Raw genomic sequence first — 21,514 nt, 5'->3', positions numbered from 1 at the left:
GCTAAAGATATAGATTGGGTAGGAATGCAAGCTGGTGTAGCCACTCTGGAAAACAGTATGGAGGTTCCTCAAAAAACTAAAAATAGAACTACCCTATGACCCAGCAATTGCACTAGTAGGCATTTATCTACGGGATACAGGTGTGCTGTTTTGAAGGGATGCATGCACCCTCATGTTTATAGCAGCACTATCAACAATAGCCAAAGTATGGAAAGAGCCCAAATGTCCATCGATGGATGAATGGATAAAGAAGATGTGGTATATATATACAATGGAGTATTACTCGGCAATCAAAAAGAATGAAATTTTACTTGCGACTATATGGATGGAACTGGAGGGTATTATGCTAAGCGAAATTAGTCAGTCAGAGAAAGACAAAAATCATATGACTTCACTCATATGAGGACTTTAAGAGACAAAACAGATGAACATAAGGGAAGGGAAACAAAAATAGTATGAAAACAGGGAGGGAGACAAAACAGAAGAGACTCATAAATATGGAAAACAAACTGAGGGTTACTGGAGGGGTTGTGGGAGGGGGGATGGGCTAAATGGTTAAGGAATCTACTCCTGAAATCATTGTTGCACTATATGCTAATTTGGATGTAAATTTTAAAAAATAAAATAAAAAAAGATATACATTTGGGACTCATGGGCATCAATGATAAATGAAGTGTTGGGAATAAATGAGCTCTAAGGAAAAGGTACAGAGTGTGAAGAGGAAACAAGCACAAGCCAAGAGAAGAGAAACAGTACAGGAATGATGAAAGAGAACTGTTTAGGTTGTTGAATTGTACCTGCTCAGGTTCAAGGTTTTTGATTTAGGACCCCACACCCTATCCAACTGATGACCAACGGTCTTACTTATTGCCAACTTTCCAAAGAGACTTAGTCTTTCTCTCATCTCCAAAGCAACTACTTCTATGTGAAATCTAATATCCTTCCTTGCTTTGGAAAAGCTTTTCTGATTTACTTTCTGTATTGGGGAAGCAATATTTTACTTTATAAATTACGAGGTTCTTGTGTCATTACTATTATCTCTTTATGTCTGTTTCATTTTTCCCTTACCATTTATAAAAGAACTTGAGGCAGTTAAATAAGGTCAAAAATCACCTTTCGTATGTAGTAGACAGGGACACATCTGATCAACTTATAATTCCTGTCTCTAATCTATTAATTTACAACTAACTTATTATATAAAAATAGCCTCTAAACAAAACTTAGCAGGAGAAGAAATGAGAGAAATAAAATATAAAGAGATAATATAATGAGGCCACAAAACTATAGTCATTCACAAAATATACTGAATTCAAATGGCTTCAATGAAACTTGAGAATTATATACAATTAAGCTAAAAAATAATCCAATATATAAAATATGGTATGTATGGTTCAAGTGATACAAAAATCTTTAAAACTGATTGCTGTATGTAAAGGATCTTTCTAGACATGTGAACAAAAGAAGCTGCCCTCTCCCCACCCACCATGTCAGAATTTCTGAAAGAGATTTAGGTGCATAAAATAAAACATCATTCAAGAATTTAATGCCAAAAAAAAAAAAAAAGAATTTAATGCCCAACTTGTTTAATGACTACAGTCCCAAGTCAGTCAAAAATCTGCAACTATACAAACTCTAAATTAGAAGTTCACTTTTTAAAGACTGGAACAGGTTAAAATAGCATTTTATGTAAGAAAAAAAAATTCTTTGGAATTTTGTAATTACAGCTACCACAATTATGTGCTAAAAGTTTATTAACCATATAGTTCTGGTCGTCTGTTCTCAAAGGTCTCAAGAGTTAATGACTTACAGCAAATTTGGTTTGAAAAACTCTGTATTTCCTTAACCTTGTAAGTATGTTTGTTTGTTTGTTTATTTAATTTTTTAAAAATGTTTATTTATTTTTGAGAGAGAGAGAGAGTGTGTGTGAGCAGGCGAGGGGAAGAGAGAAGCAGACACATAACCGAAGCAGGCTCCAGGCTCTGAGCTGTCAGCACAGAGCCTGATGCGGGGCTCGAACCCACGAACCGTGAGATCATGACCTGAGCTGAAGTCAGAGACTCAACAGACTGAGCCACCCAGGAGCCCCTGTAAGTACCTTTAAAATGAACTCTACTAGAATATCAACAACGAACACATCAAAAAGTGTTAAACTACCAAATAGGGAAAGCATGCAAATTAAAATACCATGAAACAGTATTTTTATCTATCAAATGAAAATATTAGCATCAGCAATGATGACCAAAATGTGGTAAAACCAGCTGCTGAAAAGCAACCTGGCAATATTTACCAAGGGTCTTTGGAGCTCTAATTCTACTTCTAGGAACCAGTTTTGAGAAAGTAATAAAACATGTCATCAAAGATTATCTTTACCTCTCAGTCACAACAATAAAAATAACCTTAAGGTTCCCACTAGGAAACAACTTAAAAAAAAAAAAATGGTACATCCACATTAACTATCGTAAGACATAAAACTCACATCTACCTATTTAATAAAGGTCTTCACAACAGAATAGTCAACAGAAAAAGATATATTCAATACAAACTGAATTCAGAAAAATGTTTCATATTTTATTACATATACACATATAGGTATATGGTATATATAAAGTACTGCTTACTATTACTAGATATACTAAAACACAACAGTGTTTATCTTGGGGTATTATAGATAATTAATTTTTTTAGACTTTTCAGTATATATTTTTAAAAAATGTTTATTTATTTATTTTGGGAGAGAGAGCGTGCACACGCAAGCGGGGGAGGGGCAGAGAGAGAGACAGAGAGAGAGGCAGAGACATGGAAAGGGAGAGGGAGAGGGAGAATCTTAAGCAGGCTTCACTCTCAGCACAGAGCCCAACATGAGGCTTGATCCCACAACCTCAAGATTATGATCTGAGCCAAAATCAAGAGTCAGACACTCAATTGACCTGAGCCACCCAGGTGCACCAGTATTTCTCCTTGCTAAAAATAATGATTGCTTTTACTTTTATAAGCAGGAGAAAATGTATGCCTGGGAAAACACATTTTCAAGGCTTACAATAAAGCAAAATGGAATTGGCAATGCAAATGGAAGTGCATGCAAATGACAAGACACTCACTGCTGGAACTTGCCATTTGGGATCCAACAGCACAAAGTCCATTTAAGGCTTATAATAGGGCTTATTTTATTTTTTTTTTTAATTTTTTTTTTTTTCAACGTTTATTTATTTTTGGGACAGAGAGAGACAGAGCATGAAGGGGGGAGGGGCAGAGAGAGAGGGAGACACAGAATCGGAAACAGGCTCCAGGCTCTGAGCCATCAGCCCAGAGCCCGATGCGGGGCTCGAACTCACAGACCGCGAGATCGTGACCTGGCTGAAGTCGGACGCTTAACCGACTGCGCCACCCAGGCGCCCCAATAATAGGGCTTATTTTAAAAGAGGTAACCTGTAGGACGAGTTTGATACACTGATCTGATGAATTACCATTTAATGTTGTTTCATAAAGTCCAAAACAATATACATTAGCCAACTGACTTCATGTCCTATTTGGTTTATTTTCATGGGAACAATTTTGTTTTTTATTTTAAGATGTATGGTACTGGACCAGAAAGCATTCTGGATTCAGAATTAGAATACTTAATTTTAGGTTCTGCTTTGCCCTGCTACTTACAGGTCAAGTCATGAACATCTCTAAGCATATTTCCATAAGAAAAAAAACAGAGTTAATAATTTTTTCCTTAATTACTTCACAGAGTTATTTGCACTAAAAAAATGTCTATATGAAATCATTCCAGTTTTAAATGATCATTGATCATTAAATTTTAACAAACTCCTGAAACATATAGTTATTAGTGTACTGTTTCTATATTAAAATTAATTCCGCTTTTGAAGAGGAGGATCAAGATGAAGGGAATTAACAACTGGACGTTTTCACACTTCTACTGGTAAAAGTACTAATAAGAAAGCAGAAGGAAATATGCCTAGAAGACCCTCAGTAAACCACCAATCCTTTCTGGAAGGAGATCTGAGAGAATGTCTAATGTCTTGTGACACTAAATTAGAAGTCCATAATGCACTGTTATTTCCAAGAGCAGAAACAGAGTGACAACATGGATAACAAACTATTTGTGTAAACAATGTGCCCCATAGTTTCGCTGGGATCTTTGCCTCTAGAGTTGTCATTTGAGAAGGGAACTATGTAAAACAATGGAACTTGGCAGTGTTTTTCCATTAATGCAAGAAATATATTTTACTTGGTTGGCATCATGAAATTAATGGATTCACTCATAATAAACAAAATCAGCACATCTACTATCATCTAAATCTAGTTTACTGCCTATTCATTTAATATACAATTAATGATTTCAAAGTATTCAATGTCAATGATTAAAAAAAATCCTAATTCTGAGTGTGAAATATAGCCCATCATTTATCCTAAGCTGTACCCCCAGATCCAATAACATATTACCTTGATTTCAAAATAATATCAAGACTAGGAAGGATATCAAAGGCATGTCAATTTCATTCTATTTCTTTATTACACAAACTGAAGCAACAATTACTACTAATAACTTTGTAAAAACCTAAAGAAAACCAAGCTTACTGCTTCTGTTATATGCAAGTCCTAATCATTTTATGTATTTTTAAATGATCAAAAAACTGTTCAATAAATATATTTGTGTCACTATTGTTACTGCACAAAAGCAAAGTGCCCAATTTCTACAAATACTAATTCTTTACTGCAAGAGAGCATCTTGCAATTCTCAACACAAAAATTTCTGGAAATAAACTCAACATTTGACCCTATAGCCTTAAGTCACAACATTTCTCATCAGGATGATTAATCTTTACAAAAAGGCAGGAAAACAAGACAGAGCCACCCACTTTGACATTTTCATTCTTTGAAGAAAAAAAAAATCCATTTCTAGTTCACAAAATGGAACTATCACTTATAAAAAGCATGCAATCCATCACAAGTACTTTTTGATTATAAGATTAACAAGATCATTATCTTTCTTATTTTTTGCACCGAGAAAACTGTAAAAATGGTTCTTCGTTTTACTTAGAAATCTGATAAATCTTTGCCCAAGAACCAACCAACCTTTAATAACAAGGTTCCTTCATTTTTTTCCTTTTCTGCTTACTTGAAAAATATCAACAACAAAGTATAATATCCAAAAAAAAACCCTACTCCATGGATTTATACAGGACTCATTTTTGTCCGACTTTGCTACATCCATGGATTGGAGAGTAGAAAGCATGTTATTTTTCAGGTAAGTTATTAAGCATCCTAAAGCAGTTGTAAGCCAGGGTCGTGTTGTGTGTATCTGTGTCTGTGTGTGTCTCTGTGCTTGTGCACCTGTACCCATGCTTAAGTAGTAAAAAGCAAAAGCATCACTGTGGTCATTTGGAAAGGGGGAAAGGAAGAAGAAGTGTGCATAAGCAGGAAAAGGTTTTTCTGCAGGCTCAGGGAGTTTGCTGTTGGCTCTAAAGTAAAAGCTTTAACCTAGAAGGAGACAAATATGAGATGATTCTTAAAGATTTCGGTTTGAAACCTTTCTTTCCTATTTCCTTCCCTTACTTTGAGCAGGTTAGGTGGGAAGTAAATCAGTTTTCACCTTGAGAAAGCTCTGATCTAGAGGAAAGAAGAGAATATTAACGATTCAAGGTGAGTTTTAAGGACAGGAATCATTCAAAGTCAGGGTGGAGTGAAGATGGGGAAGGAATACGGATGTGGGGAGGATCAGGAGAGAAAAGTTTAGGAAAACCAAAAGAGAAAGGGTGCTAGGAAAATAGTTTGGAAACTAAATTGATAAAACCACCAACCTGTTCAATTTAACATAATTTATTTACCTGTGTTATTTTTTCTATTCCCTGGAAGTTGTGCTTTTCAAAATGTTCTGCTATATTTAGGAAGGTGTGACGTTCTAGGTAGCAGCAGTTACTTAGGACTATCAAAAGTCTCTGTTCCTAAAAGCAAAACAAATATATAGAAAATTATCTTTATAGTAACAAATTGAGAGTTAACACTTATTAAATTTAATTATACTCTCTTATAATTCAATAATGTAATTACAATGTCAATATTCAATGTTTTACTTTCCATGGTTCCTTCTTTCCCAATAATAACATAAAAAAAAACAATACAATTCTATAATTCTACTAACTGCTTGTTATTACATAATACACTAAAGAGTCAAATAATGCTGCCTTTGAAATTTAATAGCTATATGGAAAAACAGTTAGCTAGTAAGCTGTTGTTCTTATGAAAGGGGTTCTACTTTGTTGGTTTTTCTACCTAATATTTTTTGCACCAAAAAATGCTATAAAAAGGGGTATTTTAAAATAATTACAAAAAATGCATAAACTCATAGAAAATAATTTACAAATTTTTCATAACTTGACAGAGAATTACAATGCTATCCATACGATGGGCTCCTTCGAAAAACTGGGCCTTCACAGATGTTTTTATGTAGAACAGTTTCCCTCCTATGGGGAGTGATGGGACAGGAGCTAGGAACTCTCCCACAGTAACAGTCATGAAGAGGGCTAAAGCCTCATATTCTATACTCTCCAGGGTTCTAGCCACTTTAAGGTAATTTCTTATCAAAATTACCAGACCCCAAGGCTGATGAATAAACATCACTTTACAATTCAGAAGAACTATTTTTGTAAACAAAATTCCAGGAATGGCATTTATCACTGCTGTTACGGCTCACCAAGAACACTTTCCCATGCTCCCTCAGTGTCAGAGCATTCTCTAGAACAATTTTGAGTAATTTAGAGCCTTGATTGAAGATCCCTTAACTAAACACTAAGGCAAAAGTACTTTTCCAGGAAAAACTTTCAGCCATATTTTACTTACTGTTTTGTCTATAACTCATGTTAAAGTCAATATAATAAATGTGAGGAAAAAACAATATAATAGATATGGAAAATAAATATATCCTTGTTTTTTGAGGTACACCCTGAACTCAAATGTCAAGCATAGCTATATCTCCCAATAATTTCATTTAGCTCCATCAAAAATTTTAAAACTTTCTAGATATCTTTATTTAAAATATTACTATATTGCTAGCTGAATTTGGCCTATTCAACAAATGTAACTGAAGGGCAAGGAGTTATTAAATGCCTTCAAAGAAATGAAAGGTTGTTAGTGGTCTTGAATGAATCTGTGGACGGGAAATAAATTATAAAACAAGGAAAACAGGGTTTTGGTACATATACCACTCCTCCACATTTTGTGAATAAATGGCAAGTAAGAACCAGAAAGAATGTAGTAAACAGCCCTGCATAGGCACTCAGGCCACACTTGGGGAGGGGTATATTCCCTCTTGCCCCATACCTGGTGTTACCATTATGGGTTCCTCATAAAGAACATGAAATAAAGTAAGCGTAAAGTTTCATCAGCTGCTCTAAACATGCTCTGTTCTGCAAAAATCTCAACTGGTTTTTCAGTTATAAGATCAATCCTCAATTACCTTTCCCTTCAAGAGTCTTCCCCCCAAATATTAGCCTTATCTAATAGACCCCTAAGCCTGCCACATCTTCTTTGCCTGGTTAATTAACTCTCTTAATTTTTCTCCTTGTAATTTGCATGGTTCTTCCCCCAAAATGGAAAAATGATTTGAGTGATTTGAAGTCTTACTCTTGATAAGCATTTTTTTCTTCTCAAATCTAACCAATCATAAGAAGTGAAAGTGGGAGGAACTGAACACAAATAATCAAATTCTTAAACTTGGATGACAAATTAAAAGCTTATTAACAATTTAGATGAATATGTATGTTTGAAAATAACAACTCAACCTATCAAAGGTAGTACTTGCTAATTAGGCTATGGCTTTATGTATTATTTCAATTATTTTTCAAAGAATCTCTCAGATGTAGGCATTACCATCCCAATTTTGTCCAGGAGAAAATTAGACAACCTCAATGACATGTTCAAGATTCTTCAGTTAGTAAAAAGACCAGGCAAACCTAGACCTCTTCCTTACCATAACTGCTTCTCTGCTGGATAACAGAACAAGACCCTAAGAAGATCTTGATAATCTGTACCAAATCTAATGAGACATCATCCAAATGTAGCAAAACAGGAACTGAATTTGGTACCAAATGAATAATTTTAGGGAGCAAAATGGGAGCGACAAGGCCCTTGATTAGCAGAATCAAGTATGAAACACCTGGAGTTTGGCTGACAGTAAACTCAATAGGAGTCAATAGAGGTGTTAACATAAGGTGTAGTTCTGGCTGCTTCCCAGTTACTAGGGTCACATCAGAGTCCTATACTCCACCCTTGAAAAAGGACAGAAATAGACTAATAGGAAAACCACTGCCATATTAACTAGGAAATGCCTAAATGATTTAGGGTCTTAACCAAGAAAAAGGAAGATTCCAAGCCTACACAACAACTGTTTTCAAACACTGGAAAGATTGTCATGTAGAAATTAGGCTTGTTCTAAAGGACAGAGAAAAAAGCACAGCTGGCCCAATAACTCACAAGGCCCTTCTCAATTTAGCTCTTTCCTCCAGCCTGTGTCCTTCTCTAGTCTTCTATGTTCACAGTGGAAAAAATGGTTTAAACTCACTACATCAATTTCCTCAGCTCCTACTGGATCTTGACCCAGGGCATACAGATGGCCCATTAGCAATCCACTGATATGTTTCCTCTACAGTCACACGTGACCAACTAACTGTCAAGCCCACAAGGCTCTAGTTTTCATTTGACCCCACCTAATCCTCCATCAGTCTGCAATACTGTTAAATATTCTTTGGTTAAACACGCTTTTCTATCTTTCTCAAGAACACTGCTCCATCTGGATTTTCTTCTTTTTCTCTATTATTCTTTTTCAGAAAACTTTGAGGCTCTCTGCTTCTGGCCATCTCATAAATACTAGTATGTCCCAAATTATTTTTATATATTATATTAATTTTATACATTTGGCCCTCCTCTCATTCTACTAGTAGTTTTCACAGTATACTCATCCACTCCCAGGTCTTATCTTGCTTATACAGTTGACCCTTGAACAACACAGGTTTGAACTGCAGTGGTCCACTTACATGCAAATTTTTTTCGAGGTAAACACAGCACAGTATTATAAAGTAATTTTCTCTTCCTTATGATTTTATTAACATTTTTTTCTCTAGCTTACTTTATTGTAATACAGCATATAGTAATAACACAAAATATGTGTTAATTGACTGTTATTGCTAAGATTTTCACTCAACAGTAACTATTTGTAGTTAAGTTTTAGGGAAGTCAAAAGTTATACATGGATTTTCGATTGAACAGGGCATTGGTGTCCCTAATCCCCATATGCTCAAGGGTCAAGTGTAAATTACTAATTCACAAATCTGTATCTAGATTTCTCTCTTGGGGTCCAGGCAAGTATATCTAATTACCCACTAAATATCTCTCCTTGAATGTCACTCATTCAGTACATCTGGTCCCAAACAAAATTTTTAATCTCTCCTAATATAACAAATTTCTTATTTAGTAATTCACACTTATAGTGTGTAATAAATGAATGAATGAATGAATGCATGAATAAATAAATATAGTGTTTGTGGGAATGATATAGGGCAGGAAATTTTGGTCATATGTTTTCTTTATGAGAGATACACATACATATATACATATACACAACCACATCCTTCAAGCAAATGACAAACCAGAGGGGGTTATTTTTTTAAGATGGATGGGTTTAGAATTGAAAAAAAAAAAAAAAAAAAGATAGATGGGTTTGGATTTCAAGACCTGAATTTATACATATAATAAAGTATGTGTATGAATCATCCCTAAAAACATATATATGTTGAAAACCAATCTAAGTGTGTGTGTGTGTGTATGTATGTGTATTATATACACACACACATATATATAAAAGGTAGTATAATTTTGTTTTTGCTATGGAACTTTATGTTCAAATGAAATACTATTAGAAACTATTAGGAATCAGAGCTTCTCTGATTAAAGGGGAAGAGTATGGGGAAATGGGCCCTTTTCTTCTGCTTCCTCTGCAACTTTCACACACCAGGGAACCACTAGGGCATGTATTTTCACAGTCACAAACCTGCATGATGCATGAGTAGATGGAATTACTTAAGTTACAACTTTGGCTAAAGAGTTTTTAAGTGTGGAATACATATGAAATTATATTTTTACTAAAATTTTCACAAAAAACCAGCCCCAAAGTATAGAGCAATATATTATAGCAGTTATACAATAGCAATCAAAGTAATTTAGGCTGATTTGTAAGTCATCATATAGTTTTAAAATGATATGTTTAGCTTTCTATTTATCATCTTACTTACAGAAGTCAAACTGAAGTCTTCATGGATACTTCCAAACAAATCAGGAGAAGAAACGTCAACAGAAAGACTAAATACAAAAACAAGTAAGAGAACAGTGACAATTAAAGTTAATAATTAAAAAATGTTAATATTAAAAATGTTAATATAATGTTATATGCTTATTACACCTCAATTAAAAAATGCAATAAACCCTATGTAAATTTGACTTTAAAATCTTGGTCAAAAATCTCATAACTCTGTTTTTTATATTAAACAATTAACAGCTCAAAGTAGACACTATAGGCTATCTATTAACAGAGGCCATATGACATTTGCTTTTGGACCTTCCCAATACTCAGTTAAATTTTTTAAAAATCACCAAAGGGGAAAATACCAAATAGTTTAGTTTTTAGGTATAGACTAAATTAATTGAAATGTTTTTGCCTATCAGAATCTCCAGAGGGCTTTTTCAAGCTCATTTTCATAGTAAATCACTTATAGGTGAGTTGAGTTAGGAAATTAGTTAATAACCAACAAGTGACCAGATATACAAAATTGCAGGGAAGGATATACTATAAATCTACTGATTAATTGATATAATAGAATCATAATAAACACTTCTGTGAAAATTCTTTTCTTTAAACGTAACCAATGGATTTTAGATTCATATGGAACACTAAATAGATGAAAATAATAAATAATATCTTAACAGAAGCAATAAAAGGGTACCAATCTTAAAAACAATAAAAAAATGAACTAAAGAACATTAAAATAACACAAACTGGTATAAAACATATATGAATGAATGGAACAGAAAATACAGTTAAGAAATATATAGAGAACCCTAAAGACTTCACCAAAACTACTAAAATTAATAAATGACTTTAGTGAAATCATAGGATATAAAACCAATGTGCAGAAATCTGTTGCATTTCTATACATCAATAATGAAGCAGCAGAAAGACAAATTAAGAAAAAAATCCCATTTACAACTGCACCAAAAATAATAAAATACCTAGGAATAAACTAACCAAACAGGTGAAAGATCTGCACTCTGAAAACTAAAACAATGATGAAAGAAATTGAAGATGACACAAAGAAATGGAAAGATATTCCATGTTCATGGATTGGAAAAACAAATATTGTTAAAATGCCTATACTACCCAAAGCAATCTACACATAATGCAATCCTCATTAAAATACCAATAGCATTTTTCAGAGCTAGAACAAACAATCCTAAAATTTGTACAGAAGCACAAAAGATCCCAATTAGCCAAAGCATTCTTGAAAAAGAAAAGCAAAGCTGGAGGCATCACAATTCTAGACTTAAAGTTATACTACAAAGCTGCAGTGATCAAAACAGTTATGGTACTGGCACAAAAACAGACACATAGATCAATGAAACAGAATAAAAAACCCAGAAATAAATCCATATTATATGGTTAAGGCAAGAATAACCAATGGGAAAAGGACAGCCTTTTCAATAAATGGTGTTGGGAAAACTGGACAGCCACATTCAAAACAATGAAACAACCGCTTTCTTACACCATACACAAAAATAAATTCAAAATGTATGAAAGCCCTAAATGTGAGACTTGAAACTTTAAATCCTAGAAGGGAACACAGGTAGTAACCTCTTTGACATTGATCATAGCAACTTTTTCTAGATAACTTCCCTGATGCAAAGGAAACACAAACAAAAATAAACTATTGGACTATATCAAAATAAAAAGCTTCTGCACCCCAAAGGAAACACTCAACAAAACTAAAAGGCAACCTATGGAATGAGAGAAGGTATTTACAAATGACATATCCAAAAAAAGGTTAGTTTCCAAAAATTATAAAGAACTCTAAAACTCAACACCCAAAGAACAAATAATCCAATTTAAAAATAGGCAGAAGGGTGCCAGGGTGGCTTAGTCAGTTAAGTGTCCAACTCTTGATTTCAGCTCAGGTCATGATCTCACGGTTTGTGAGTTTTAGCCCCATGTCAGGCTCTGAGCAGACAGCATGGAGCCTGCTTGGGATTCAACCTCTCCCTGCTCCTCTCCCATCTCAAAATAAATACATAAACATTTTTTAAAAATAGGGAGAAGACATGAAAAGACATTTCTCCAAAGAAGAATCCAGATGACCAACAGACACATGAAAAGATGTTCATCACAAATCATCAGGGAAATGCAAATCAAAACTACAATGAGATATCACCTCACACCTGTCAGAATGGCTAAAATCAACAATACAAGAAACAAAAGATGTTGGCGAGGGTGTGGAGAAAAAGGAACGCTTATGTAGTATTAGTGGGTATCCAAATTGGTGCAGCCACACTGGTGCAGCCACTCTGGAAAACAGTATAGAAGTTCCTCAAAAAGTTAAAAATAGAACTACACTATGATCCAGCAGTTGCACTACTGGGTCTTTCCCCAAAGGATACAAAAGTACTGATTCCAAGGGACACATACACTGTGATATTTATGGCAGTTTTATCAACAATAGCCAAATTATGGAAAGAGTCCAAATGTCTATCAACTAATGAATGGATAAAGAAGATGTAGTATATATGCAAAGGATTATTCCTCAGCCATTAAAAAAAAAAAAAAAAAAAAGGAATGAAATCTTACCATTTGCAGCAAGGTTGATAAAGCTAGAGAGTATTAAGCTAAGCAAAATAAGTCAGTCAGAGAAAGACAAATACATGATGATATCACTCATATGTGGAATTTAAGAAACAAAACAAAGAGAAAAAGAGAAAGCATGAGAAAGAGACAAACCAAGAAACAGACTCTTAATTTTAGAGAGCCGATGGTTACCATAGAGGAGAGAGTAAAGGGACAGGTTAAATAGGTGATAGAAATAAGGAGTGCACTTGTGATGAGCACCACGGGATATATGGAATTATATTGCACACCTGAAACTAATGTAACACCGTATGTTAACTATACTGGAATTTAAAATAAAATAAATAAAAAGTTCAGAAATATATTGCACTATTTAGTAGAATTCAATGGTGTCTGAAACAGAAATTGCAACAAAATAATACGGAAAGAAAGACTTATTAATCAACAATATTAGCAAACTGATTAACAATACAAGTTCTTGGTGGATTATGTTAAATATATAAAATCAAATCAGAAAAACTAGAAGAGTTAAGTATTTATTAGGTCTCAGAGAAGTAGTAGTATTATATACCTAAAGGCAAAAACCAATACCAAGAAAATCACAAAAATGGAAAACTTCTGAAATTATCAATTACAGATATAAGAGGCATCTATTTCAGTATTTAACCTTAGGTGCAGAAAAGTTACACGTGTCAAATACATTCAGGTATCATTCAGATAAAATAGATTTCTGAAAGACCCTATAGAACAACATTATAAAATAATTATTACCAGAATTCATAAATATTAACAATCAAAATGTGTTCTTCTGGAGCTCAAGTAACTAAGCCCGGCCCTGACTTAATTCTACTAGCAAAATTAGTCTTTAACAAAAGTATTGCTAAATCTCTAACACCAGAATTCTAAAGGTTATCAACTAGGAGTTATATATTTTAATTTTCATTCTTATTATTTATAAAACTTGTTCCTTTCAATAATTAGTAAGCTAATAAGGTGTTCAGTTTGCTCAACATGTCTCTAGCAATACTAATTAAGATGAGTTCAGAAGATAAATCATATAAAAAATATAGGTCAAATATATAAAAATATGATTTCAACATACGCCATCTATCTCTTCCATTGCCTTAGGATATAAGATCACATATAAAACATTATTCTGTATTTTTAATCTTCCTAAATACATCAATGAGGTTAGTGTTAGTTTACTTACTGTGTAGTATCTACATCTGCATCAGGCTTAGTGCTCAACTGTTCCAGACAGTATATAAAAATCTAAGTCAAAAATAAGAAGTTTCAGTGGCATGAACTCTTAGATACTGATATATTTGGACATTAAAACTAATTTTATGTAAATAGAAAACCAGAAATATATATACTGTGTTATATATGTATGTACGCATGTATATCTCCCAGAAGTGATAGAATATATATCCTATATATATACTGTTTATGTATGCTCTGGGTATATATATGACAATGTATATAACATAAGTGATGGTCAATTAAAAGCATCTGTGTTTTTCTCTGACTATAAAATCTTGAATATATTTTAGGAAAAAGACCTTTTCCTTCCTCTCATCCACTCAGTCACATGCTCAACTTTATTAATGTCCTGACTAAGCGCTGGTTCCAATCAAAGAATTTCATACTCTAGATACGGTATAAACAACTATCACATCATTGAATTTGTGCTCTAAGAGAAATAAATGTAAAGTACAATGAGAACACAAAAAAGCAAGTATAATATAAAGGGGTATTGCTAGAATAAATTGGAATTAACCATACCTTGAACTTTATTTTTGTTACCTTACTTCCTATAAACTATAATGGACTCAGATAAGATGAAAAAAGAATACACATTCAATATATGTTATACATGTATTATTAATAGGAGGAAGTTTACTATAATTTGCATTATTTCAGGCTTCAGGGCATCAGTACTTTTACATATTACCTGCATGATATTGATGCTGAGTTGACAAACCTCCTCCTGTGTTTTAGGTTGTTGAAAGACCTATAAGGAAGAATTTTGATGAAAGTTTTTAGATTTAGCTAAGAAAACAAAACTTTTTCTTTGTGAAGTTCCATATAAAAAAATCACTTATGGGAAACTTCTTCCAGTGTGGGTAACCTTACTCCAAAAGGGACAGGTATGAAGAGCTGCCCTACAGGCAGTGTTTTGGCACCTGTGTAAGACACTGACATGGAGCTGGTTGACAACATCCAGGTCAGTTATTCTCTCTGTATACAAAGTGCCAACAATTCTAAGTACTCTACCTACAACACTTACATTCACATTTTAACTTCCATCAGCCTATCTGGGAACCAAGAAATCGACACACAAAATCAAATAAAACAAATAAGTATCTGAGGGAAAAGGTCTTTTGTGCTGAAATGACTCATTTACAACTGTGATTCCCAAGGGGTCCTGGGAAAGTCTGAAATAGAAGTTGAATTTAATAGAAAACTTACACTGGCTTCTCCAGGCTTGCACTCTACAACTCCTTTAAGTGACTGCAGAGAATGTATAATGCACTGTTCAAACTGACATGGCTGAAGGAAAAAAAAAAAAAGTACATTACCTTAAAATTCAAAAACAATTAATGGTTATTAAGACATTTAACAGAAGCAAATTATGGCCCCAAACTCTCAATTTTACAGATTTATTGAAAGGAAAACAGATGCAAACAACTTGACAAATAATCTCCTACCGATCAAGATTTAGATTTGGCAAGTTTGCACTTGATATTTAAATATGGGTAAATCTTAACTCTAAAGTACATCTAATTCAAATAGAACAGAAATCAGGTATAATTAAAATTCTTCTTAAAAATCCTACTCTTCTAAGAGGGAAATGACTTGATGAAGAACAGATACAGCAAGTTTATATTTTAAACACTACTTTGAAGATATATTCTGAGCTCAATCTTCCAGATCTTTCACATCTCTGGTAGTGTTCAACAAAATTTAATGTTACTAATAATGATTTGTAGAAGGTCCAGGAAATTCAATTCAAAAGTCATTACAGTCATTTTTCATATACATTAAGTCATAAAATAAGTGAAGATATGTCCAACAACTGGCATTCAGATAAATCTGAATGAATTGTAACATCTTAGCTCCTACTGTACTTAAGGTTTCACTTTGTGCTAGGCATACTCTACGTGATGGGGATATAGGAGTAAGATTGAGTTCTCATCAAGTGTATGCTCTAGGATAAGAGTCACAACCAAAAAAGTCACAGTCAACAAAACTGTTACTTTTTACCAAAAAAAAAAAAAAATACAGAAATAAGTCAACTACAAACTAGAGTAAGTGCCATGGGAAAAAAAAAAAACCAGAACTCAGAAATGATGATGATGGAGGGGAATCTGCTCTAACTAAGATGGTCAAAGAAGAGCTCCCTTAGACAGTGAGAACATTTAAGTGGAGACTTGAAGGGCAAGAGGACTCAGCCCCATAAACGATAAGGGAAGGGAGTGGTGAGCTCAGGGAGACAGGGCAATATGTACACAGGCCAGGGAGGGCAGAGCCTAAAGGAACTGAGAAACCACAAGAACAGCAGTGCATCACAACCACTAGGCATGAGTTTGGCAGTACAAGATGAGGCTAAGGGTCTGGGTTTCACTCAGACAGAGGGCTGTATAAGACACATAGTTGAGGGGCGCCTGGGTGGCTCAGTCGGTTAAGCATCTGACTTCGGCTCAGGTCATGATCTCGCGGTTCGTGAGTTCAAGCCCAGCGTCGGGCTCTGTGCTGACAGCTCAGAGCCTGGAGCCTGTTTCAGATTCTGTGTCTCCCTCTCTCTCTCTCTGACCCTCCCCCGTTCATACTCTGTCTCTGTCTCAAAAATAAATAAGCGTTCAAAAAAAAAAAATTTTTTTTTTAAAAAGGCACATAGTTGAATTAAAAAAAAAAACAAAAAAACTCTGTGCAAAAATCCGGAGTCAGAACCTCTCCTCACTACATGCTTCAATTTGTTAAAAGAGATTGGGGAAAAAAACTGAACAGAAGAGACAAGTTTATTTTCTTACAAAAAGGAACCCAGATTTAATGAAAGCTAAAATAGTGCCTCAACATAATGTTATTTTAATACTGCACTTTGAAGCCACCAGAGGGCACCATAAAAAAACAAAACAAAACAAAACAAAAAACAACTTCTAAGTACAAAAAAAAAAAAAAAAGAATATGGGATAAAATACCAACTGCACAGAACTATTTCAAGAGGTATAATGTTTGTTAAATACCTGACCTAATGCCTCCAACTTACCCGCCTCAAAAGGTAGGAAAATCTAAGAATAATGGTGAAAATTAAATCCAAAATTCAACTGTGGGTAATTAAACCTGTTGTTACCTGGATTTTTTGCATTAATATTTGGACTAGATTTTCTTAATTTCTTTTTATATCTACACTAATACAATAAATGGATAATACCAGAGAACTGATTTAGTAGTTTCAGTTAAATTGGGAGTAATGATAGTCTAAACATCTGCTATTTCTTTTTTCTAAAGAGAAGCAGTGCTATTTCTGCATGTTGTCAGTGAATCATCCAATTTAGCTGACTATAAGAGCTATCACAAATCATTCCAGTTCTTATGAAAGAAAAAAATTCTCAAAATTATCCAAATTGAAAAAAGCAGTACACATTTTCAATATGAAAAGAAAGCAGGATGCTTTCAAAAAAGCTGTTTCAGAGCACTGAAGTGAGGTTCAAATTAAATATACACTACTTCGGGGGTGCCTGGGTGGCTCAGTTGGTTGAGGGTCCGACTCTTGATTTCGACTCAGGGCCTTGGGATTGAGCCCTGAGTGAGGCTCCACGCTGAAAATGTAGCCTGCTTAAGACTCTCACACTCCTCTGAAGGGTCTACCTCCCTCCAGGTGCTGCAGACCCCTCCCCAGGGGACCACGAAGAAAAAGCTATCTGAGCGTGCCCCTCCCGCCCCTGTGCACCTTGCAGATCCACCCCAGCGAATAAGCCAGATCCCAATGAAGCAGCACCACAAGTCTGGCAGTGTGCAAAGAGCCCAGACAGGGGCCACACCACTCCACAGCGAGTTCTGCCCCTGGGAGAGGGGAAGATAAGGTACACACCAGTCAGACTGTGGCCCCAGTGGTGGGCTGGGGACAGACATCGGGTCTGACTGTGGCCCCGCCAACTAACACAAGTTACTCCAGACAACACAGGGGAAGTGCCTAGCAGTTCCACACCACTCCAGGGACTAACCAAAATGACAAAACAGAAGAACTCTCCTCAAAAGAAACTCCTGGAAGTAGCGACAGCTAACGAATTGATCAAAAACGATTTAAGCAATATAAGAGAACAAGAATTTTGAATAATAGTCATAAAATTAATCGCTGGGTTTGAAAAAAGTATACAGGACAGCAGAGAATCTATTGCTACAGAGATCAAGGAACTAAGAAATAGGAGGAGCTAAAAAATGCTATAAATGAGAAGCAAAACAAAATGGACACGAACACAGCTCGGATTGAAGAGGCAGAGGAGAGAATAAGTGAATTAGAAGATAAAATTATGGAAAAACAGGAAACTGAGAAAAAAAGAGATTAAAAAAATCCAGGAGTTTGAGGGGAGAATTAGAGAACTAAGTGATGCAATCAAACGCAACAATATCCATATAATACGAATTCCAGAAGAGGAAGAGAGAGAGAAAGGGGCTGAAGGTGTATTTGAACAAATCATAGCTGAGAACTTCCCTGATCTGGGGAAGGAAAAAGCACTGAAATCCAAGAGGCACAGAGAACTCCCTTCAGACGTAACTTGAATTGATCTTCTGCATGACATATCATAGTGAAACTGACAAAATACAATAAAGAGAAAATTCTCAAAGCAGCTAGGGATAAACATGCTCTAACTTACAAAGGGAGACCCATAAGACCAGTGGCAGACCTATCTACTGAAACTTGGCAGGCCAGAAAGGAATGGCAGGAAATCTTCAATGTGACGAACAGAAAAAATATGCAGCCGAGAATCCTTTAAGCAGCAAGTCTGTCATTCAGAACAGGAGGAGAGATAAAGATCTTCCCAAACACACAAAAACTGAAGGAATTCATCACCACCAATTCATAGCCCTACAAGAGATCCTAAGGGGGATTCTGTGAGTTAAATGTTGCAAGGACATCAAAGTACCAGAGACAACACCACAAGCATGAAACCTACAGACATCACAATGACTCTAAACCCATGTCTTTCAATAATAACACTGAATGTAAGTGGACTAAATGCTCCAAACAAAAGACATAGGGTATCAGCATGGGTAAAAAAATGAGACCCATCTATTTGCTGTCTACAAGAGACTCATTTTAGACCTGAGGACACCTTCAGATTGAAACTGAGGGGATGGAGAACTATCTATCCACCATGCTACTGGAAGTCAAAAGAAAGCTGGAGTAGCCATACTTATATCAGACAAACTAGACTTTAAATTGAAGGCTGTAACAAGAGATGAAGAAGGAGATTATATAATAATTACAGGGTCTATCCATCAGGAAGAGCTAACAATTATAAATATCTATGTGCTGAATATGGGAGCCCCCAAATATATAAAACAATTAATCACAAACATAAGCAACCTTATTGATAAGAATGTGGTAACTGCAGGGGAGTTTAATACTCCAGTTACAACAATGGATAGATCATCTATACACAGGATCAATAAAGAAACAAGGGCCCTGAAGGATACATCGGATCAGATGGACTTGACAGATATATTTAGAACTCTGCATCCCAAAGCAACAGAATATACTTTCTTCCCGAGTGCACATGGAAAATTCTCCAAGATAGATCACAAACTGGGTCACAAAACAGCCTTTCATAAGTATAAAAGAACTGAGATCATACCATGCACACTTTCAGACCACAATGCTATGAAATTTTAAATCAACCACAGGAAAAAGTCTGGAAAACCTCCAAAAGCATGGAGGTTAAAGAACACTCTACTAAAGAATGAATGGGTCAACCAGGCAATTAGAGAAGAAATTAAAACATATATGGAAACAAATGAACATGAAAATACAACAATCCAAATGTTTCAGGATGCAGCGAAGGCAGTCCTGAGAGGAAAATACATTGCAATCCAGGCCTATCTCAAGAAACAAGAAAAATCCCAAATACAAAATCTAACAGCACACCTAAAGGAAATAGAAGCAGAACAGCAAAGACACCCCAAACCCAGCAGAAAAAGAGAAATAATAGACATCAGAGCAGAAATAAACAATATAGAATCTTAAAAAAACCTGTAGAGCAGATCAATGAAACCAAGAGTTGTTTTTTTGAAAAAATAAAATTGATAAACCTCTAGCCAGGCTTCTCAAAAAGAAAAAGGAGATGACCCAAACAGATAAAATCATGAATGAAAATGGAATTATTACAACCAATCACTCAGAAATACAAGCAATTATCAGGGAATACTATGAAAAATTATATGCCAACAAACTGGACAACCTGGAAGAAATGGAAAAATTCCTAAACACATACACACTTCCAAATCTCAAACAGGAAGAAATAGAAAGCTTGAACAGATCCATAACCAGCGAAGAAATTGAATCAGTTATCAAAAATCTCCCAACAAATAAGAGTCCAGGAAGGATGGCTCCCTGGGGAATTCTACCAGATATTTAAAGCAGAGATAATACCTATCCTTCTGAGCCTATTCCAAAAAATAGAAAGGGAAGGAAAACTTCCAGACTCATTCTATGAAGCCAGTATTACTTTGATTCCTAAACCAGACAGAGACCCAGTAAAAAAAGAGAACTACCGGCCAATATCCCTGATGAAGATGGATGCAAAAATTCTCAATAAGATACTAGCAAATCGAATTCAACGGCATATAAAAAGAATTTCACCATGATCAAGTGGGATTCATTCCTGGGATGCAGGGCTGGTTCAACATTCGCAAATCAATCAACGTGATACATCACATTAACAAAAGAAAAGATAAGAACCATATGATCCTGTCAATTGATGCAGAAAAGGCCTTTGACAAAATTCAGCACCCTTTCTTAATAAAAACCTTGAGAAAGTCGGGATAGAAGGAACATACTTAAACATCATAAAAGCCATTTATGAAAAGCCCACAGCTAACATCATCCTCAATGGGGAAAAACTGAGAGCTTTTTCCCTGAGATCAGGAATACGACAGGGATGCCCACTCTCACCGCTGTTGTTTAACATAGTGTTGGAAGTTCTAGCGTCAGCAATCAGACAACAAAAGGAAATCAAAGGCATCAAAATGGGCAAAGATGAAGTCAAGCTTTCACTTTTTGCAGATGCCATGATACTATACATGGAAAATCCGATGGACTCCACCAAAAGTCTGCTAGATCTGATACATGAATTCAGCAAAGTAGCAGGATACAAAATCAATGTTCACAAATCAGTTGCATTCTTATACACTACTAATGAAGCAACAGAAAGACAAATAAAGAAACTGATCCCATTCACAATTGCACCAAGAAGCATAAAATACCTAGGAATAAACCTAACCAAAGATGTAAAAGATCTGTATGTTGAAAACTATAGAAAGCTTATGAAGGAAACTGAAGAAGATACAAAGAAATGGAAAAACATTCCTTGTTCATGCATTGGAAGAATAAATATTGTTAAA

The 21,514-nt window shown here is 34.9% G+C and overlaps 1 protein-coding gene across 4 annotated transcripts in view; it reads right to left on the bottom strand.

Annotated features, from left to right (window-relative positions):
• EXOC2 (exocyst complex component 2) overlaps window positions 1-21,514 on the bottom strand; it is a 277,835-nt gene that overhangs the window by 103,249 nt on the left and 153,072 nt on the right. For all 4 annotated transcript variants that reach the window (XM_045497613.1, XM_045497616.1, XM_045497614.1 and 1 more), the window contains 5 exons: window positions 15,362-15,442; window positions 14,844-14,903; window positions 14,100-14,161; window positions 10,293-10,359; window positions 5,835-5,951 (listed from right to left, as the gene is read on the bottom strand). In XM_045497613.1, the coding sequence (XP_045353569.1) occupies window positions 5,835-5,951; window positions 10,293-10,359; window positions 14,100-14,161; window positions 14,844-14,903; window positions 15,362-15,442 (387 nt within the window). The remainder of the gene's footprint in view (window positions 1-5,834; window positions 5,952-10,292; window positions 10,360-14,099; window positions 14,162-14,843; window positions 14,904-15,361; window positions 15,443-21,514) is intronic.

This window comes from Leopardus geoffroyi, chromosome B2 (genome assembly GCF_018350155.1).
Source record: "Leopardus geoffroyi isolate Oge1 chromosome B2, O.geoffroyi_Oge1_pat1.0, whole genome shotgun sequence".
In the NCBI taxonomy this organism is placed as follows: domain Eukaryota; kingdom Metazoa; phylum Chordata; class Mammalia; order Carnivora; family Felidae; genus Leopardus; species Leopardus geoffroyi.
Note: the sequence above shows the minus strand (reverse complement) of the source record. Positions and strands in the feature narration are given on the sequence as shown.